The 20194-nt window shown below is 35.5% G+C and overlaps 1 protein-coding gene and 1 pseudogene across 1 annotated transcript; both read left to right on the plus strand.

Annotated features, from left to right (window-relative positions):
• Positions 1-8723: 8723 nt before the first annotated feature.
• On the plus strand, positions 8724-9696 carry LOC147372221 (olfactory receptor 9K2-like; annotated as a pseudogene).
• A 4292-nt stretch (positions 9697-13988) lies between these two features.
• Positions 13989-14960, plus strand: LOC147372222 (olfactory receptor 9K2-like). Its single transcript, XM_086403638.1, has one exon. The coding sequence runs from the start codon at positions 13989-13991 to the stop codon at positions 14958-14960; it is 972 nt and encodes a 323-aa protein (XP_086259764.1).
• The last annotated feature ends 5234 nt before the right edge of the window (positions 14961-20194 follow it).

Here is a 20194-nt window from a genome sequence, read left to right on the forward strand (position 1 = left end):
TTTATTTAAAATTTTAGAGGGACATCCTGACCTTAATAGTCCTAGACAGCTAACAAAAAAAGCGAAAGAAGAATTAAAATTTGTTGAAAGACAAATTCAACAGTCTTTCTCAACTCGGCTGGACCATACCCAACTGATCTATTTATATATATTCCCCACCAAACATTCACTTACTGCAATCATAGCTCAAAACAGCCCGATAGAATGGGTATATCTACATACTAAGCAGTCAAAGAAAATCGTATCAAACATTGAGAAAATAGGACAGCTAATTGTATCAGGAAGGAACCATGTACAAACCTTAACTGGATTTGATCCATATGCAATACATGTCCTTTGACAAAAAAGGAATTACAAATTGCCTTACAGTATAACATGACCATGCAAATAGCATTAAGTGGGTTTCAGAACCTTATCTCATTCCATTTGCTGAAAGGAAAATTATGGGACTTCCTACAATTTACTAAATTTATAGTAACTAATATCATTGCCTCCCAGCCTATTTCAAATGCATTTACCTGTTTCATTGACGGCAACAAGAAAGGCATAGCTGGGATTGTCAGCCCTGATATCAAAGAGAAATTACCCACTACCTATTCTTCAATACAAAGAGTTGAATTGTATGCTTTATATGCTCTTTTGTTTCTTCAACCATCATCCTCAATATTTATACTGATTCCAAATACCTTGCTTCCCTTTTCCCCGATTTTGTTACCACCTTTTTATACAACCTAGATGAAGAATTACATATTCTCTTTTCAAAGACTCAAGCCTTAATTCGATCACGTACGGAACCTTTCTTCATTGCACATATACATGCTCATTCAGGTTTACCTGGGCCCCTGGCAGCAGGGAATGATGCTGTTGATAAGTTCACAGCTCCTGTCTTTACATCTGCTATGGACGAACACACTAATGTTCATACCAATGCTAAAAGTTTGCACTCTAAATACCATATTCCTCTCACTGAAGCAAGACATATCATTAAATCCTGTGATGTCTGCACTCCTCTGCACTTATGTACCACAGTTTCAGGAGTTAATCCTCCTGGGCAACAGCCGAACTCCCTTTGGCAATCTGACTTCACTCATTGCTCCTTCAGAAAGTTTTCTTTGCTTTTTGTCTCCGTGGATAAATTTTCAGGTTTTATATGGGCAGTGCCTGTCTCTTCAGAATCCAGCAAACACGCCATTTCCCCACTTTTACTAAGCTTCCCTGTTATGGGAATACCTTCGGTCTTAAAAACAGATAATGGGCCTGCATTTATCTCTCACTCATTTCGTTCATTTCTAATGGAATGGAATATAACACACATCACGGGGATACCCTACAATCCCCAGGGTCAAGCAATTATCGAAAGAACCCATTGTACTCTTAAAACTCATTTGTTAAAACAGAAAGGGGGAATATGGAAGAGGAGATACACTTCTTATCCTATGAACCCTTAATAGTTATTATCTTTAGCTCTTTATTCCTTAAATTTTTTTAATTTACTAAAAGATAGTTCTGATACTCGTGAAGACAGACATTTTGCAGAGGAAAACAGTAAGAAACTGTTAGAAGCCAACACACCAATATGGTATAAGCAGTTTAATCAATGGTTGCCAGGAATCTTATGACTCCTAGGCAGACGTTACAGTCTCGTCGTTGCAGATGGAGAAGAAATCTAGGTTCCACTTCGCCATGTCCATTACCAAGAAGGACCCCAAGACCAGACTCCCCGGACAGGTGACGCAGCTGACACGAAGGGTCTCATCAATGACCATAGAGAAGCTGAAGAGAAAACGTCAATGTCTGAACCCCTACCATAGGACATGAGCAATGGTATGTGTGGAAGATTCCTGCTGCATTGGAGTGCTTTGCCAATGTGTATGGGACTGGGAAAGCCTTAAAAACCTCAAAACTATACCTTTTTATACAATAGTACAGGTTATGTCCAATCTTGTGTGCACCTCCCGTACATGTTTATTGTAGGTAACTTCGATATAGATCTTTCTGCTAAGATTGTTAACTGTACAGCATGCACCTTGTATATGTGTTTAAACCATACTATTTCATATCATTAGGTCAACATTGCAATAGTCAAGCAAAGATCTGATATGTGGCTTCCTGTTAACCTAACAGAACCATGGACCAACTCTGTATTTCTCTAAGTTTTGCTCAAATATGGCTTAAGGAGGTCAAGGCACATAATAGGATGGATTATTGCTGGCATTCTTAGTCTACTATCTATTGTTACAGTAGGAACCCTATCTGGTATGTCACTACACAATTCTACACAGATGTCTCTACTCAAGACTCTGTGCCTCCTACGATGGAGTCCAACTAACAGCTGTCATGCTTAAACTAAAAACAAAAGGAGGATAAGTTGGGAGGCACAGTGCTAAATAGCCTTGAAGGAGAAAGTCCGTGGGAAAATGGCAAAGGGCCAGAAGTACCCAGGCATTTGTGTACTGATTGCTGAAGAACATTTCCTGCCTTTGGCTATGCTCAGCGCCTAGATTTAACAACAAACATTAAAGACGTTTCTTGAGACAATGGGTCATGGATAAATACATGGGTCGTTAAGAATGCGCTGTTCCTTGAAGTATCTTTTACTGATTATATCCTAGCCTTGTACGTGTTCTGCTGGCTGTATGCTCTAAGCTCTTTGTTCCTTGCTCCTATAAAAAGGCTTGACTGCAGAAATAAACTTGTCAGTCCTTGCAGAGACTTTCCAAGTGTTGTTCTTTCAGGTTCGCCATTTCCAAGTCTTAGAGACATATCTCCAACATACATGTTGAGATATATATATATGTGTATACATATATATATATATATATATATATATATATATATGTCATCTTCCTATATATAGTAACCTATATATGCCATCTTCAAGTAGTCTTTATCCCCAGCATGTAAGGACATATAAATATCAACAATTCAGCCAATGTGGTCACCTCTTAACTAATTGAAAATAAACGTTATGAGATCATCTAAATAAATGCACAAAAAATTTGCAAGATTAAGTGAGTGAGTGAGTGAAGTTGCTCAGTCATGTCCAACTCTTTGCAACCCCATGGACTGTAGCCCCCCAGGCTCCTCCGTCCATGGGATTCTCCAGGCAAGAATACTGGAGTGGGTTGCCATTTCCTTCTCCAGGGGATTGTCCCAACCCAGGGATCAAACCCAGGTCTCCTGCATTGCAGGCAGACGCTTTACCATTTGCAAGATTAAACATCCATTAATAATAAAAATGCTGAACAATGAGAGTCTAGAGGGATTATATCTCAACATATTAAATATAACATATGCAGAAGTTTCATCCAAAAACTGCAGAATATACACTCTTTTCAAGTGGACACAGAAAATTCTTCAGGATATATCACATGTTAGGCCACAAAGCAAGTCTCAGTAAATTTAGGAAGACTGAAATCATAATAAACATCTTTTCTGACCACAGAGATGAGAGACTAGAAATCAAGTATAATAAAATAGCTGCAGAAAACCTTCAGAGACAAAATCATGTGGGAATGAAATAATTTTTGATAAAACAAATGGTGGGTCATTGCAGAAATCAATGAAGAAATTGAAATAACTGGAAACAATTGAAAATGAAAGACAATGATCCAAATTGTGGGAAGCAGCAAAAGAAGTTCTAAGAGAGAAGGTTATACTCATATAATTCTACCTCTAAAAAGAAGAAAAATCTCAAATAAGCAATCTTATATATAAAACAACTTGAGAAAAGAATAAATTAAAAGACAATCAAAAAAAAAAAAAGACAATCAGACTACAAAGTGGGTAGTAAGCAAAAACATGATCATAGAAGAAATAAATAAGAGACTAAAAAAAAATGGAAAAGACTAATGAGGCAAATATCTGATATTAAAAAAGATAACAAAATTGATAAGCTTTTAGCTAGACTCATCAGAAAAAAAGAGAGAGAACCCAAATCTATAAAATCATAAATAAAAGTGAAGTTACAACCAGCACAACAGAAACACAAATTATAAAACAATACTGAGAAAAACTATATGCCAATAAAATGGACAGTTTAAAAGAAAAGGACAGATTCCTAGAAATGCATAATCCCCTAAGACTGAATCAAGAAGAAACAGAAAGTGTGAACAGACTGATTGCCAGTAAATACATTTAATCAGTAATAGTAGCCTCCCAACAAACAGAATTCCAACAATCAGCTTCACAGGTGAATGCTACCAAACATTTCAAGGAGAGTTAACACCTATCTTTATCAAACTATTCCTAAAATTCACAGAGTGTAGCTTTCTTGAAAAACTGGAAAATACAACTGCCATATGACCCAGCAATCCCACTACTGAGCATACACACTGAGGAAACCAGAATTGAAAGAGACACGTATACCCCAATGTTCATCACAGCACTGTTTATAATAGCCAGGACATGGAAGCAACCTAGATATCCATCAGCAGATGAATAGATAAGAAAGCTGTGGTACATATACACAAATGGAGTATTATTCAGCCATTAAAAAGAATACATTTGAATCAGTTCTAATGAGGTGGATGAAACTGAGCCTATTATACAGAGTGAAGTAAGCCAGAAAGAAAAACACCAATACAGTATACTAACACATATATATGGAATTTAGAAAGATGGTAATGATAACCCTGTATGCGAGACAGCAAAAGAGACACAGATGTATCCAACAGTCTTTAGGACTCTGGGGGAGAGGGCGAGGGTGGGATGATTTGGGAGAATGGCATTCAAACATGTATATTTATCATATATGAAATGAATCACCAGTCCAGGTTCGATGCATGAGGCACGGTGCTCGGGGCTGGTGCACTGGGATGACCCAGAGGGATGGGATGGGGAGGGAGGTGGGAGTGGGGTTCAGGATCGGGAACACATGTACACCCATGGTGGATTCATGTCAATGTATGGCAAAACCAGTACAATATTGTAAGGTAATTAGCCTCCAATTAAACTAAATAAAGTTATACTCAAAAAAAACAAACAAAAATTGAAGAGGAAGGAACAGCTTTCAAACTCATTCTATGTGGCCAACATCACCCTGATGACAAAACCAGACAGGACACCACGACCAAACAAAAGGCCAGCATCATGTTTAATATAAATGCAAAGTCCTCAACAAGATATTAACAAAAAAATTTTGAACAATATATTAAAAGTATCATACACCATCTTCAAGTGGGGTATATCCCCAGCATGCAAGTATGTGTCAGTACCAACAATTCAGTCAATGTCATCACCTCCTAGCTAATTAAAAATAAAAGCTATATGATCATCTCAGTAGATGCACAAAAGCTTTTAACAAGATTTAACATTCATTATGACTAAAATGATCAACAACGAGGGTCTAAAAGGACTATATCTCAACATAATAAAGGTCATATATTCCAAGCCCCCAGCCAACCTCATACCTAACATTGAAAAGCTGAAAATGCTTCCTCTAAAATTAGAAATTAGACAAGGATGATAAAACAAAGGAAAAAGAATCTGAATTGGAAAGAAAGAAAGAAAACTGTCAATGTTTACAAAAAAATATACTATATAGAGAAACTGATATAGATGCCATCAAAAATCTATTAGAAATAATATATGAATCAATAAAGTTGCATGATAAAAAAATTATATGCAGAAATCTGTGTAGCATAGTGTTTCTATATACTAAGAGCAAACTACTAGAAAGAGAAAGTAATAAAAATTCAACTTAAATTGCATTCAGAAAATAAAGTACCTACACTTAAATCTCATTAAAGAGGTAAAAGATCTGAACTTGGAAAACTAGAAGATGCTGATCAAAGAAATTGAAGACATCGCAAACAAATGGAAAGATATGCCATGCTCGTGGATTGGAAGAATTAATATTATTAAAATGACAATACTAGGCAAGGCGATCTACAGATTCAATCCAATCTCTATTAAAATGCCAATGGCATATTTGGACAGAACTGCAACAAGTAATGCTAAAATTTGTATGGAAACACAAAAGATCCCAAGTAGCTGAAACATTCTTGTGAAAGACGGGTAAAACTGAAAGTATTGTGATCCTTTATTTCAAATTATACTACAATGCTAAGTAATCAAAACACTGTGGTACTGGCACAAAAATATACACATAGATCAGTGGAACAGAATAGAGAGTCCAGAAGTAAGTCCAGGATTATACATCAATTAATCCACAATAAAGGAGGAAGAATACACAATGAGGAAAGACAGGCTCTTCAATGTATGGTGTTGAGAAACCTAGATAGATACATACAAAAGAATCAAACTGGTGTACTTTCTCATACCATGTACAAAAGTAAACTCAAAATGGATAAAAATGTAAATGTAAACTCTGAAACCACAAAACTCTTAGATGAAAATATAGGTAGTAAACTCTTTGACATCAGTCTCGGCAATGTATATATTTTGAGGAGGAAGGATCTGTCTCTTCTGGCAAGGGAAACAGAAGCAAAAATAAACAAATGGGACTACATCAACTGAAAACCTTTGCAGATGAAGGAATCTTTGAACAAAAATGAAAAGGCAGCCGACTGAGTAGGGGAAAATATTTGCAAACAATATATCTTATAAAGGTTAATATTCAAAATATGCCAAAAAATACCACATACAACTCAACTTCAAAAACAAAAGTAAACAAACAAAAAAGAAGCAAAAAGCAATCTGATTAAAAGCAAGCAGTGGATCTTAATATCCGTTTTTCACAAAGATGTATGATTGTCAACAGGCCTTAACTAACCTTAATTAGTATTCTCCTTTTTAAAATATCTAAACTACTTTCTCTTCCTCTACTGGTTAAACTTTTACTAATACTGTATTATAATAAAAAGAAGACCTGGTTCCACATCATTTTGCTGTCTATACAGTTATAAAACCCAGATAAAATCTAAAAATGCTTTTTTTTTTTACTTTAGACAGTTATTTTCTAAAAATAAAATTAAATTATAAACATATTTAGGAAAAATGGCATTCTTAGAAAATTAGGCTTGTTAAGAAGTACACTATGACTGTGACTTTAATGTAGTCTTTCAGTCACCATGTAGTTTTGAAAGAATTTTCAAATATAGATCCTGATCTTAAACTATTTTTACAAAGGATTTTTTAAATGTATTGAATACTATCATATCTTCCAATATATTCTCTAACTGTTTTGTATTTAAATATAGGAATACATAGAATTGTCACCCAATATCTCACTTTGAATTTGTGATTTAGTGGGCATTTGTCATATCATGAAATATACCTACATTAAGAAGCATAGATAATTACAAACTGAAGTGCGATTTTTTTTTAATCATAACTATAATTTACTACATAACTTAAAATATTTACTTATATAAAACTTTCCTCATATGCAAACTTTTAAATCTCTTTTCTATACTTACTGATATGTACGTTGAAATAATACCATAAAGTTTTTCTTTGTCAGTAAAGAAACTAAAGTCCAGAAATATTTCCCAAAGGATATACACAACTATAGAAGGAAAAGTTCCTTGTATTTGGACTATTACTACAGTGTACCTGAGGTTATTTCAGTCCTTATGGACAACAGCACTGAAGTCTACACTTATGTCTCCATAATTGACTTCATGATTACCCCTCTCTCAGTGGAATCCCTCATAGAGGATGAGTAAAAGCTCAATGCTAAAATACTCTTGAAAAAGGTATCAGAGATTTAAAAATAACTGAGGCCATTAAAAACACCACTTTTGATTCACTAGCTCATGATCACAGATCATAGACACAAGATTGCTATGATCTTTAAATATCCATAGTTACCCAGTTATCCTTACTTTAAAACATATCAGGTACACTAGAATTCAGGAAAGGGATTTTCTTTATGTATATCACTGAAGTTTACTTTCTCAGTCTAAAGTGTGAGATCTCTTGAATTGATGCAGCCTTGGTAGAAATTTGTTCATTGCGGTATAAGGACTGGAATATTCACCAGCTTCTCTCTTTGCTTTTAAAGAGAGGGCCAAATAATTACAACATTTTTTAAAATTTAATGACTATTAATGCAAGTTCAACATTTGTAATGAAGCAATTAAAATTCATGTATTTGGGAGAATGACTTTGATATGAGAAAAGGAACGTATGTTTAGAAGCAGAGTTAGAAAACTTTATCTACTTAGTGATTTTTGATTTTACTTAACATACCAGTATTGTCTAATCACATTTTTTCAAAGATGGCTCCAATTAACAATGGAAACTAAATATATTGAGGTAAAATAAAATAAACATATTTCAAATATTTTTAATACTGTCATGTAATGACACAAATACTGACTTAGCTATCATAATGGCTATAAACACTACCATAGAGATTCCATGCAATATGCTTATTTTAGATAAGATGTAATACTCCTAATTTGGATAAGATAATTTTTAACAATAAATATAGCAAGAATAGAAATTCAGAATGTGAATAATCTTAGACAATAAAATATGCTAATTTCTTGCAGAAATCCTTGCCAATGTATGATTTAAATAAAATAACCATATAACTTCTTTCATTGTCTAATAGAATAACAATTCCTGAAGTTTAGTAATATCTAAATCCAAATTCATGCATTTTATTGACGTTAAAGTAGTTTTGTATACCTTTTCTCATTAAGAAGTAAATAATGTATAGCTACATATAAGAGCATATTAACGAATTGATGACTCAGTCGCAATTTCATTTCTTTTGCCTTTTGCCTTTCACCTCTCAGCATTTGTCTGCCATGGGTGACAGGGGAACAAGCAACTACTCAGAAGTGACTGACTTCATTCTTGTCGGCTTCAGGGTCCGCTCAGAACTTCACATTCTCCTCTTCCTGCTATTTCTGCTTATCTACACCATGATCCTTCTAGGAAATGTTGGCATGATGGTCATTATTATGACTGACCCCTGGCTGAACACACCAATGTATTTTTTCCTTGGAAACCTCTCCCTCATTGATCTCTTCTATTCTTCTGTTATTGCACCCAAGGCTATGAGCAACTTCTGGTCTGAGAGCAAGTCCATCTCATTTGCAGGCTGTATTAGCCAGTTCTTTCTCTTTGCTCTCTTCATTGTGACTGAAGGATTTCTCCTAGCAGTCATGGCTTATGACCACTTCATTGCCATCTGCAACCCACTCCTCTACACTGTCCAGATGTCAACACATCTCTGTGTTCAGTTGGTGGCTGGTTCCTATTTTTTTGGCTGCATCAGCTCAGTTCTTCAAACCAGCATGACATTTACTTAATCTTTTGTGCATCTCGAACCATTGACCATTTTTACTGTGATGACCATCCACTTCAGAAGATTTCTTGTTCTGATCTCTATACTCATAAGTTGGTTTCTTTTTTCTTGTACAGCATTATCATTTTGCCTACCATAATTGTCATTATTGTGTGTATATATATATATATATATATATATATATATAGTATCCACAGTTGTAAAATATGCTCCACTGAGGTGCAAAAGAAAGCCTTCTCCACTTGCAGCTCTCACCTAAGAGTCGTGAGTGTACTCTGTGGTGTTGTATTTTTTATGTATCTCGCTCCTGATACATTTCCTGAGCTCAGTAAAGTGGTTTCCTTATGTTACACCCTAGTCACTCCTATGTTGAACCCTTTGATTTACTCTCTGAGGAACAAAGATGTCAAAGAAGCTCTGAGAAAGAGCCTAGAGAAAAGATACTTAATTCTACTTTTACAGTGATGTAAATGAAAGTCCTGGGAATTATAACAACTTGGGGAAGCAACTGACTAAAAAGTTGTACCCATTGATCTTAGAAATATTTAATCATAAAGTTTTCATTTATTAGAATTCCATGTACTTACAGCTAAAAAGTACATGGACTATGGTTTGCCTGTTTTGATTCAAGACTGGAATGACTTTTTCTATGCTTCATCTTCAATTTTCTTGCATTAGTAACATGTTTTATGTGGATATAAATGTACTTGGTAGAGGTAGCACAAGGTAATGTAATAAGCAAATGAAATATTATATTTACTGAAGAAATCTTTGTGAACTATTTGTGAGAGAATCTCTCTGCAGTGCACAGTCTGAGGGATGACATGTAAGTAACTCTTAATTGCCCAGAGGCTAATGAATTTATTTCATGGTTTCTCTGACATGTTATTATATCTCCACATCATTTGAATATTGATTAATCTGATAAATTAGTTTTTATATCCTTCCTTTTTACAAGAAAACAGTAATAAAATAAATGAGTAAATTTAATATTTTGCTATATGTGCCTTAGTGAGAATTCTTTTATCAATCCAATATTTATTGAATTTTGATGGACTCTTTGCCCTATAAAAATTCCTAGGCATAAGTAATTTCTCTACTTGAGGTCACAGTAATTGAGGGGAAAATATCTGACTAGAGAGCTAACATGCCATATGTTAAACCCAGTCATAAAAGCAAATATAGAAATATGTATAGAGTGCAGTCTTTAAAGATGAGTCATCTAAATGATCAAGGAAAATTTCAAAGTTTCCTGAAATTTAGGTCTTGATTTAAATGCACAAGAGAGGGAATAAGAGAAACCTAGAAGGCAATTCATGGAACTCATACAAACCTATATAACAAGACAAGGAAAATTTCTTTTATTCTGCAGGCAGCAGGAAGCACTGTGGATTTTTAAAAGGATATATTGTGTTCAAACTTGTATTTTAGAAAAATTGCATTTTAACTTTCTGTAGCTAAATATTCATGGAAGAAGAGAATCACAAAAAGCCTCTGATTATCCAAATGAGAGGTTATGATTGTTTTAATGACAGCAGTCTTACATGAGACAGTGAAGAGAGGGAATATCTTTAAAACCATGGATAAACTAAGTTGAATATTGGGGTGGTTAATAAAATGAGGTCTCGTGGAAGTGAAAATTATTTCAATGTTTAAGAATCTCTCACTGGGAAAATGCGGCCTCATAAAATAAAGAAGAAATTACGATTAATAATATTTAACCATTAAGAGTTTGGAGAAGGAAATGGCAATCCTCTCCAGTGCTATTGCCTGAATGAGCCCATGGACAGAGGAGCCTGGTGGGTTACAGTCCATGGGGTCGCAAAGAGTCAGACACGACTGAGCGACTTCACTTCACTTCACTTCAACCATTAAGAGTTAAGAAAATACTATCAGAAATCAGATTGAGCTTTCAAATTCTGCTTTTGCCTATGTGTTCCAAGGTCAACAGTCTTGACTTTGCAGAAACTCTTGTTTCTCAGTTTAATATAACTAACTAAACATATGAGGTACCATTTCACGCCAGTCAGAATGGCTATGATCCAAAAGTCTACAAGTAATAAATGCTGGAGAGGATGTGGAGAAAAGGGAACCCTCTTACACTGTTGGTGGGAATACAAACTAGTACAGCCACTATGGAGAAAAGCGTGGAGATTCCTCAAAAAAACTGGAAATAGAACTGCCTTATGATCCAGCAATCCCACTGCTGGGCATACACACTGAGGAAACCAGAATTGAAAGAGACACGTGTACCCCAATGTTCATCACAGCACTGTTTATAATAGCCAGGACATGGAAGCAACCTAGATGTCCATCAGCAGATGAATGGATAAGAAAGCTATGGTACATATACACAATGGAGTATTACTCAGCCATTAAAACGAATATATTTGAATCAGTTCTAATGAGGTGGATGAAACTGGAGCCTATTATACAAAGTAAGCCAGAAAGAAAAACACCAATACAGTATACTAACGCATATATATGGAATTTAGAAAGATGGTAACGATAAACCTGTATACAAGACAGCAAAAGAGACACTGATGTATAGAACAGTCTTTTGGACTCTGTGGGAGAGGGAGAGGGTGAGATTATTTGGGAGAATGGCATTGAAATATGTATAATGTTATATATGAAATGAGTCGCCAGTCCAGGTTTGATGCACAATACTGGATGCTTGGGGCTGGTGCACTGGGACGACCCAGCAGGATGGTATGGGGAGGGAGGAGGGAGGAGGGTTCAGGATGAGGAACACATGTATGCATGTGGCTGATTCATTTCGATATATGGCAGAACCAATACAATATTTTAAAGTTTAAAAATAAAATTAAAAAAAAAGAAAAAAAAATAATAAAATATCCAATTGACCTTCTCTTCCTAAACTGATGAAGCTCTTACTAATACTGAATTACAAAAAAAGAGAAGCTCTGGCCCCACATCATTTTTGCTATCTATACACTTTAAAAACCCAGATAAATTCTAAACATAATTTTTAATTTAAAAACTGGTTTTTAAAAAATAATATTAAAATTAACTGATAAAAATATTTTAGAAAAATGACATTCTTATCAAGTTGGGCTTACTAAATAGAGTAGTATGTCTCTGATGTTAATGTAGTCTCAGTCACACTGCAGTTTTAAAGGAATTTTTAAATAGAGATCCTAATCTCATAAGCATTTTTGCTAAAGATATAAAGTTACTTGTATGAATGTTATCTTTCCCTTCAGTATATTTTTTAACTGTTTGGTATTTAAATATAGGAGAACAACATTAGCAACCATAATCTGTCTTTGATTTTGTGATTTAGACAGCATTTGTCATATCCTGAAACATAGCTATATCAAGATATATAGGTAATAATTTCAAGTGAATTTTTCTCTTTTCCCCTTGTTTTTGACTATTATTAGACTATTTGTTTGTACCTAAGGTTACTTCAGTCCTCGTGGACAACAGCCCAAGAGTCTTCACTTATGGCACCATAATTGACATTACGATTACTCCTCTCCCAATGGAATCCATCACAGAAGATGAGCAAAAATTCAATGCTGAAATATCCTGAGGAAGGTTTCACAGGCATTAAACAACTAACACCATCATAAACACCACTACCCATACTCAAGTTCATGATCATGGACTCTGGACGATGCAAGTTACTATGGTCTTTAAATATCCATGGTTACCCAAGTATATTTATCTTAAAACACCTAAGGTGTAACAGAATTCAGGAAAGGGATTTCCATTTATGTATATCAGTGAAGTTTACTTACATTATCTAAACCGTGAGATCACTTGAATTGATGGAGCCTTGGTAGAAAGTCATTCACTGCAGTGTAAGGATTGGAATATTCACTACCTTCTTTCTCTGCCTCAAAAAGAAGTTTAAATGACTGTGATATTTTTTAAATGAGTGTTAATGGAAATGAAATATTTTTAAAGAGGCAATAAAAATGTATATATTGGGAGAATGGCTTTGACCTGAGAAAAGGAAAATATTTGAAAATTCCATTAGAGAACTTTATCTTCACTTAGTGAATTTTGGATGTTTTCAATTATGCCAATAATGTCTATTTTATTCTATTTTCAAAGTTGGCCTACATAAATAAGGAAAATGAAACATATTGAGCTAAATAAGGTAAAAGTATTTTCAATTTATTTACTACTGTCATGTAATGAATCAAACACTAACTTCGTATGAGGGCTGTAAACACTATCATATAACTATCATATAGATTACATTGGAGAAGGAAATGGCAACCCACTCCAGTGTTCTTGCCTGAAGAATCCCATGGATTGGGGAGCCTGGTAGGAGGCCGTCTATGGGATCGCACAGAGTCAGACATGACTGAAGTGACTTAGCAGCAGTAGCATAGATTACATGAGATACTTTTATTTTAGATAATGTGCAGACTACAATTTTAGATGAAGAAAGCATCTAGCTATAAACATTTTAAGGATAGAAATTTAGAATGTAAGTGATTTTAGGCAATAAAATAGGCTAATTTCTTGCAGAAACCCCTGCCAATTATGATTTAACTAAAATAACCAAAGGATATCTTTCCCTGCTTAATAGAATAACAGTTTAAGAAGCCTAATGACATCTACTTCAAATTCCAGCATATTCCTGACATTAAAATTGTTTTGTATGCAATATCTTATTAAGCAGTAAGTAATTTAATTCTACATTTAAGAAAGTATTAATAGCACTAGAGTCAAAGCCACAGTTTCATTTATTTTGCCTTGTGCCTCTCAGCAGATTTCTGCCATGGGTGACAGGGAAACAAGCAACCACTCAGAAGTGACTGACTTCATTCTTGTCGGCTTCAAGGTCCACCCAGAGTTCCACATCCTCCTCTTCCTGTTTTTTCTGCTTGTCTATGCCATGATCCTTCTAGGGAATGTTGGCATGATGGTCATTATTATAACTGATCCCCGGCTGAACACACCAATGTATTTCTTCCTAGGCAACCTGTCCTTCGTTGATCTCTTCTATTCATCTGTTATTGCACCCAAGGCTATGAGCAACTTCTGGTCTGAGAGCAAGTCCATCTCCTATGCAGGCTGTGTGACCCAGCTGTTTCTCTTTGACCTCTTCATTGTTTCCGAGGGATTTCTCCTGGCAGTCATGGCTTATGATCGCTTCATTGCCATCTGCAACCCACTCCTCTATTCTGTCCAAATGTCAACACATCTCTGTGTTCAATTTGTGGCTGGTTCCTATTTTTTTGGCTGTATCAGCTCAGTTCTTCAGACCATCATGACATTTACTTTATCCTTTTGTGCTTCTCGGAACATTGACCATTTTTACTGTGATGAGCGTCCACTTCTGAGGATTTCTTGTTCTGATCTCTACATTCCTAATATGGTATCCTTTTTCCTATGCACCATTATCATTTTGCCTACCATAATTGTCATTATTGTGTCTTATATATATATTGTATCCACAGTTCTAAAAATACGCTCCACTGAGGGGCGAAAGAAAGTCTTCTCCACTTGCAGCTCTCACCTGGGAGTCGTGAGTGTACTGTATGGTGCCATCATCTTTATGTATGTCATCCCTGACAGATTTCCTGAGCTGAGTAAAGTGGCCTCCTTGTGTTACACCCTGGTCACTCCCATGTTGAATCCTTTGATTTACTCTCTGAGAAACAAAGATGTCAAAGAAGCTCTGAGGAAGATCCTGGGGAAAAACCTATTTTTATTTATTTCTATATTAACTGAAAATAGAATTAAGTAAATGTAATATTCTGAAAGTGCTGAGCTTTATAATAACTTAGAGAAGCACTGATTCAAATCTTGAGACTTCATTTGTTTGAATCCCATATATTAAGAATATATACTTTGGAAGATGTATTTGGACCTAATCAGAATACATACATCAGGAAGATGGACTCTATTTTGTCTGGCTGTTGATTTGGAATGGAATGACTTTCTCTGTACTTCCTTTTGGATAATGATAATGGTTTCCATGTAATTTGTTTTTAAGACATATATATTCCAACTTCTGACTCTTTGAGGCTGTTGTTTGGAATATATTTTTTATCTGGAATCAGTATCATATGTTATGTGTGTATATATATATATATATATATATATATATATGTACACACACACTTGGTAGAGGTAACACAGTCTGATGTATTAAGAAAGATAGAACAAAATACCAGATTTACTAAAGAAATCTTTGTGAATATCTACTGAGAGAATCAGATACTCAGCAGTACACAGTCTCAAGTGTGAAATGTAAGTAACTCTTAATTGTCCAGAGGCTAACCAAGTGGCACATTTATCTAATGGTTTCTTGGCTGAATCATTATTATTTCTCCCCTTCATTTGAATAAACTGATAAACTGATAAATAAAACTGATAAATTGCTTTTTAAAATTATACCTTTTCACAAGGAAACTGTAATACAAATAAACAACAGTAAATATAATTCATATTTTGTTATATATGCCTTAGTGAGTATTCATTCATCAAATTAACACTTATTGAAGTTTTATATACACTGTGCCCTATAAAAATTCTCAATTTTAAATTATTTCTGTACTTGAGCTCAAACTAATTGATGGAAAAAATAGCTAAATAGAAAGCTATTAATAACATGTCATATGGTAAACCCAGTGAATAAAGTGAGTGAAAGTTGCTCAGTCATGTCCAAATCTTTGCAACTCTATGGGCAGTCCATGGAATTCTCTAGGCCAGGATACTGGAGTGGGTAGCCCTTTCCTTCTCCACGGGATCTTCCCAACCCAGGGATTGAAACCAGGTCTTCCGCATTGTAGGCAGATTCTTTACCACCTGAGCCACAAGGCTAGAAATTACAAAGACAGAGCAGCTTCTACAGATGAGTAATATAAATTATCAGGGAAAACTTCATAAGTACATTTGTAAACATAAATGAACTTGAGCAAGGTGAAATAGAAAAGTTTCTGGGCAAAGGCAATTAAATAATGATATGTTAAACTTCCAAAAATTTAATTCCTGATATTAATGTAAAAGAGAGGGAGTGAGATTTAAGACTTAAAAGGAAATTCGTGGAAATTGTGCACATCTATATAAGAAGACAAGGAGGTTGGCTTATTTTCTGCAGACCACAGGGAAGCACTAGGGATTTTTCTTTAAAGAATATATTGTATTCAAATTGACATTTTAGAAAAATCACGTGGGTAACTTGTGGTAGATAAATATTCATAGAAGAAGATAATCACTGTCTGATGACAGTGGAGAGAGGGAATACCTTTAAAATTACAGATAAACTAAACTGAATATTAATTAATGGTGATAAAGTTAAAAAAAGCTAGAAGTGAGTAATAACTTCTAATGTTTGAGCATCTCTGGGGAAATACCGCCTAAAAAAATGAGAAGAAAAGTATGAGTAATAACAGTTAGTCATTAAGAATTAATAAAATAAAGTCAGGTCAGACTGAGCTTTCTCATCCTGGTTTGCCTATGTGCTTGATAGTCAACTGTCTTGACTTTACAGAAACTCTTATTTCTCAGTTGAATAAAAGAATACTAAGGTCCAGTGAGCAAAGAACCTGTGCCTGGGATTTAGGTGAGGTGAAACTAAAAAGAATTATGAATTTCCTGAAGGCTTGTTCCATTATAGGACTCAGCGTGTTGCATGAAAGATTCTGTATTTACAAGCAAAAGAGTGATAGTAAAACATGCCTAAATAAATTGAAGACCACATTTATCTAAAACATTATTACTACTTTAATCTCATCTTGTGGCATCCCAGTACATTTATAATTATAGCTGATTGTAGAGTCATAACTAGCTAATTTTACTAAATGGGAGTGTTCATGGTATTTACTCCTCTCTAAGCTGCTGCTACACTAACAACAATAATATTTAAAAATTTAGCCTCTTTTTAATATTCCATTTTGAATATAAGAAATATCTAAATAAATTGTTTGTTAAAATAATAAATATATAATTATTATGAATAAGCAAAACTAAACTTTCCATTTTATTGTGCGGCTTCCTATTTTTCAGGTAAAGATGAAATTTTTTCAAAAAAAAATATGTTTCTTTTTTTATTTTATTTTATTTTTAAACTTTACAATATTGTATTAGTTTTGCCAATCAATGCTCAAAAATATAAATTCTTGGATCTAAAGAAGACCTGCACATTATTTTTTTAAACACTTTATTGAGGAATAATTGGTTTGAAATATACAGTATGTATTTAAAGTGAACAACTCTGTGAGTTTTGTGGCCAATGAAATCACCACCACATCAAGATACAGAATATTTCCTTCATTTCCAAATGGTTGATTAGGCCTCTTTTCAGACCATTCTTCCCTCCAAACCCATCTCCAGATAACCAGTGATCTGGAAGGTATGTATAGAATCATATACCATGTCATCTTTTCTCTCAGGCTTCCTGACTGTGTAAAATGATTTTGAGATTTCTTCGTTTTATTATGTATAAATAACCCATTCTTTTTATTGCTGAGTAATTTTCCATTGTACATATATTCCAAATTTTGTTTATGCACTCTTAAACAAATGGGCAATTAATGTTTGATCAGCTTTTAGATATTGCGAATACAGCTGATATGTGTTCATATGTGTTTGCCTAGTTTGTTTTCCTTATTTTGCTGATTTTTGAAGCTTGAGATTCTGAGATCTCATAATAAATACATTTGATTTTAAGAGACTACCATGGAAATATCTGAAAATAAAGAACAAACAAAAAAATATTTACTAAACAAAATCCACTAAATCTCAGTAAGACTGAGAATCTATGACATTTGAGCAAGAACCCACTTCTTCCCTGCCCTCTCTCGTCCCAGCAGAGCTGAAAGTGCACTCAGGCAAGTACAGGCAGGGACATAGAGATCCCTCTGACCCTGGGTCACAGCCAAAGGCTACCATGTGTCCTTGATTGTTGTTGTTGCAAACATTACTTGTCCCCTCCAGCTCCACATTGAACAAGGTCTATTCAATGCAAGGGTAGCTAAACATATGATGATCTCTACCCAGCCCCCATTCAAAAGCTCTACCCTAAGAATGCCAGGCCAAGAGTACTGGGCCCCAGTTCCACTGCTTCCATTCTCTTAAAGGACAGAAGTTTTATGCTAAGAACACCATAGGCTAGTGGCCTCACTAAGAAACCTTCTCCTAAAGCAGGAGTGTCATTCTAAGCAAACTGGACCAGTGTGCCTGCTTGTTTCAGAACAGATGAACGCAGGTTTTACCTAGAAAGAAAGTTGTACCATGATAGTGGAGGCCTCCACAGCTCTCTCCACTTGGACTGACTTTATTTAGAAAAACGTGTAGGCAATTCAAGCTTAAGGGAACTCCAAAACTTAAAAATATTTGATACAAGCAATTAAGAAAAGACTAGTGGTCCCATGAGAGTGAAAAGCTACCTGTAGACCAACCACAAGGCTATCTGGTGCACAGGGCCTTACTCAGTAAGTTCAGTTCAGTTTAGTTGCACTGTGTGATTCTTTGCAACCCCATGACCTGCAGCACACCAGGCCTCTCTGTCCATCACCAAACTCCCGGAGTCCACCCAAAACCATGTCCATTGAGGCGGTGACACCATTCAATCATCTCATCCTCTGACATTCCCTTCTCCTCCTGCCTTCAGTCCTTCCCAGAATCAGGGTCTTTTCAAATGAGTCAGCTCTTTGCATCAGGGGGCCAAAGTATTGGAGTTTCGGCTTCAACATCGGTCCTTCCAATGAACACCCAAGACTGATCTCCTTTAGGATGGACTGGTGGATCTCCTTGCAGTCCAAGAGACTCTCAAGAGTCTTCTCCAATACCACAGTTCAAAAGTATCAATTCTTCGGTGCTCAGCTTTCTTCATAGTCCAAATCTCACATCCATACATGACCACTGGAAAAAACATAGCTTTGACTAGAAGGACCTTTGGTGACAAAGTAATGTCTCTGCTTTTTAATATGCTGTCTAGGTTGGTCATAACTTTGCTTCCAAGGAGTAAGCCTCTTTTAATTTCATAGCTGCAATCACCATCTGCAGTGATTTTGGAGCCCAGAGAAATAAACTCAGCCACTGTTTCCCAATCTATTTGTCATGAAGTGACAGGACCAGATGCCGTAATCTTAGTTTTCTGAATGTTGAGCTTTTGGCCAATTTTTTCACTCTCCTCTTTCACTTTCATCATGAGGCTCGTTAGTTCTTCACTTTCTGCCAGAAGGGTGGAGTCATGTGTATATCTAAGGTTATTTATATTTCTCCTGGCAATCCTGATTCCAGCTTGTGCTTCCTCCAGCCCAGCATATGTCATGACGTACTCTGCATCAGTACAGTCAGTTCACTTTCAGTCGTGTCCAACTCTTTGCGACCCCATAAATAGCAGCACGATAGGGGTCCCTGTTCATCTCCAACTCCCGGAGTTCACACAAACACACGTCCATCGAGTCAGTGATGCCATCCAGCCATCTCATCCTCTGTCCTCCCCTTCTTCTCCTGCCCCCAATCCCTCCCAGCACCAGAGTCTTTCCAGTGAGTCAGTTCTTCGCATGAGGTGGCCAAAGTACTGGAGTTTCAGCCTTAGCATCATTCTTTCCAAAGAAATCCCAGAGCTGATCTCCTTCAGAATGGACTGGTTGGATCTCCTTGCAGTCTAAGAGACTCTCAAGAGTCTTCTCTAACACCACAGTTGAAGTACTCTGCATATAAATAAATAAATAAATAAATAAATAAATAAATAAATAAACCAGGTGACAACATACAGCCCTGATGTACTCCTTTTCCTATTGGAACCAGTCTGTTGTTCCATATCCAGTTCTAACTGTTGCTTCCTGACCTGCATACAGATTTCTCAAGAGGCAGGTCAGGTGGTCTGGTATTTCCACCTCTTTCAGAATTTTCCACAGTTTATTGTGATCCACACAGTCAAAGGCTTTGGCATAGTCAATAAAGCAGAAATAGATGTTTTTCTGGAACACTCTTGATCTAACTATGTGCTGATGGTTGCAGTTGCAC

Source organism: Bos grunniens, chromosome 5 (assembly GCF_055505025.1).
Source record: "Bos grunniens cultivar Pamir isolate PY7600 chromosome 5, Bosgru_T2T1.0, whole genome shotgun sequence".
Taxonomy (NCBI): Eukaryota; Metazoa; Chordata; class Mammalia; order Artiodactyla; family Bovidae; genus Bos; species Bos grunniens.

Excerpts from the sequence above, each read along its gene's own strand:
- LOC147372222 (XM_086403638.1), top strand. The coding sequence starts at position 13,989 with ATGGGTGACAGGGAAACAAGCAACCACTCAGAAGTGACTGACTTCATT.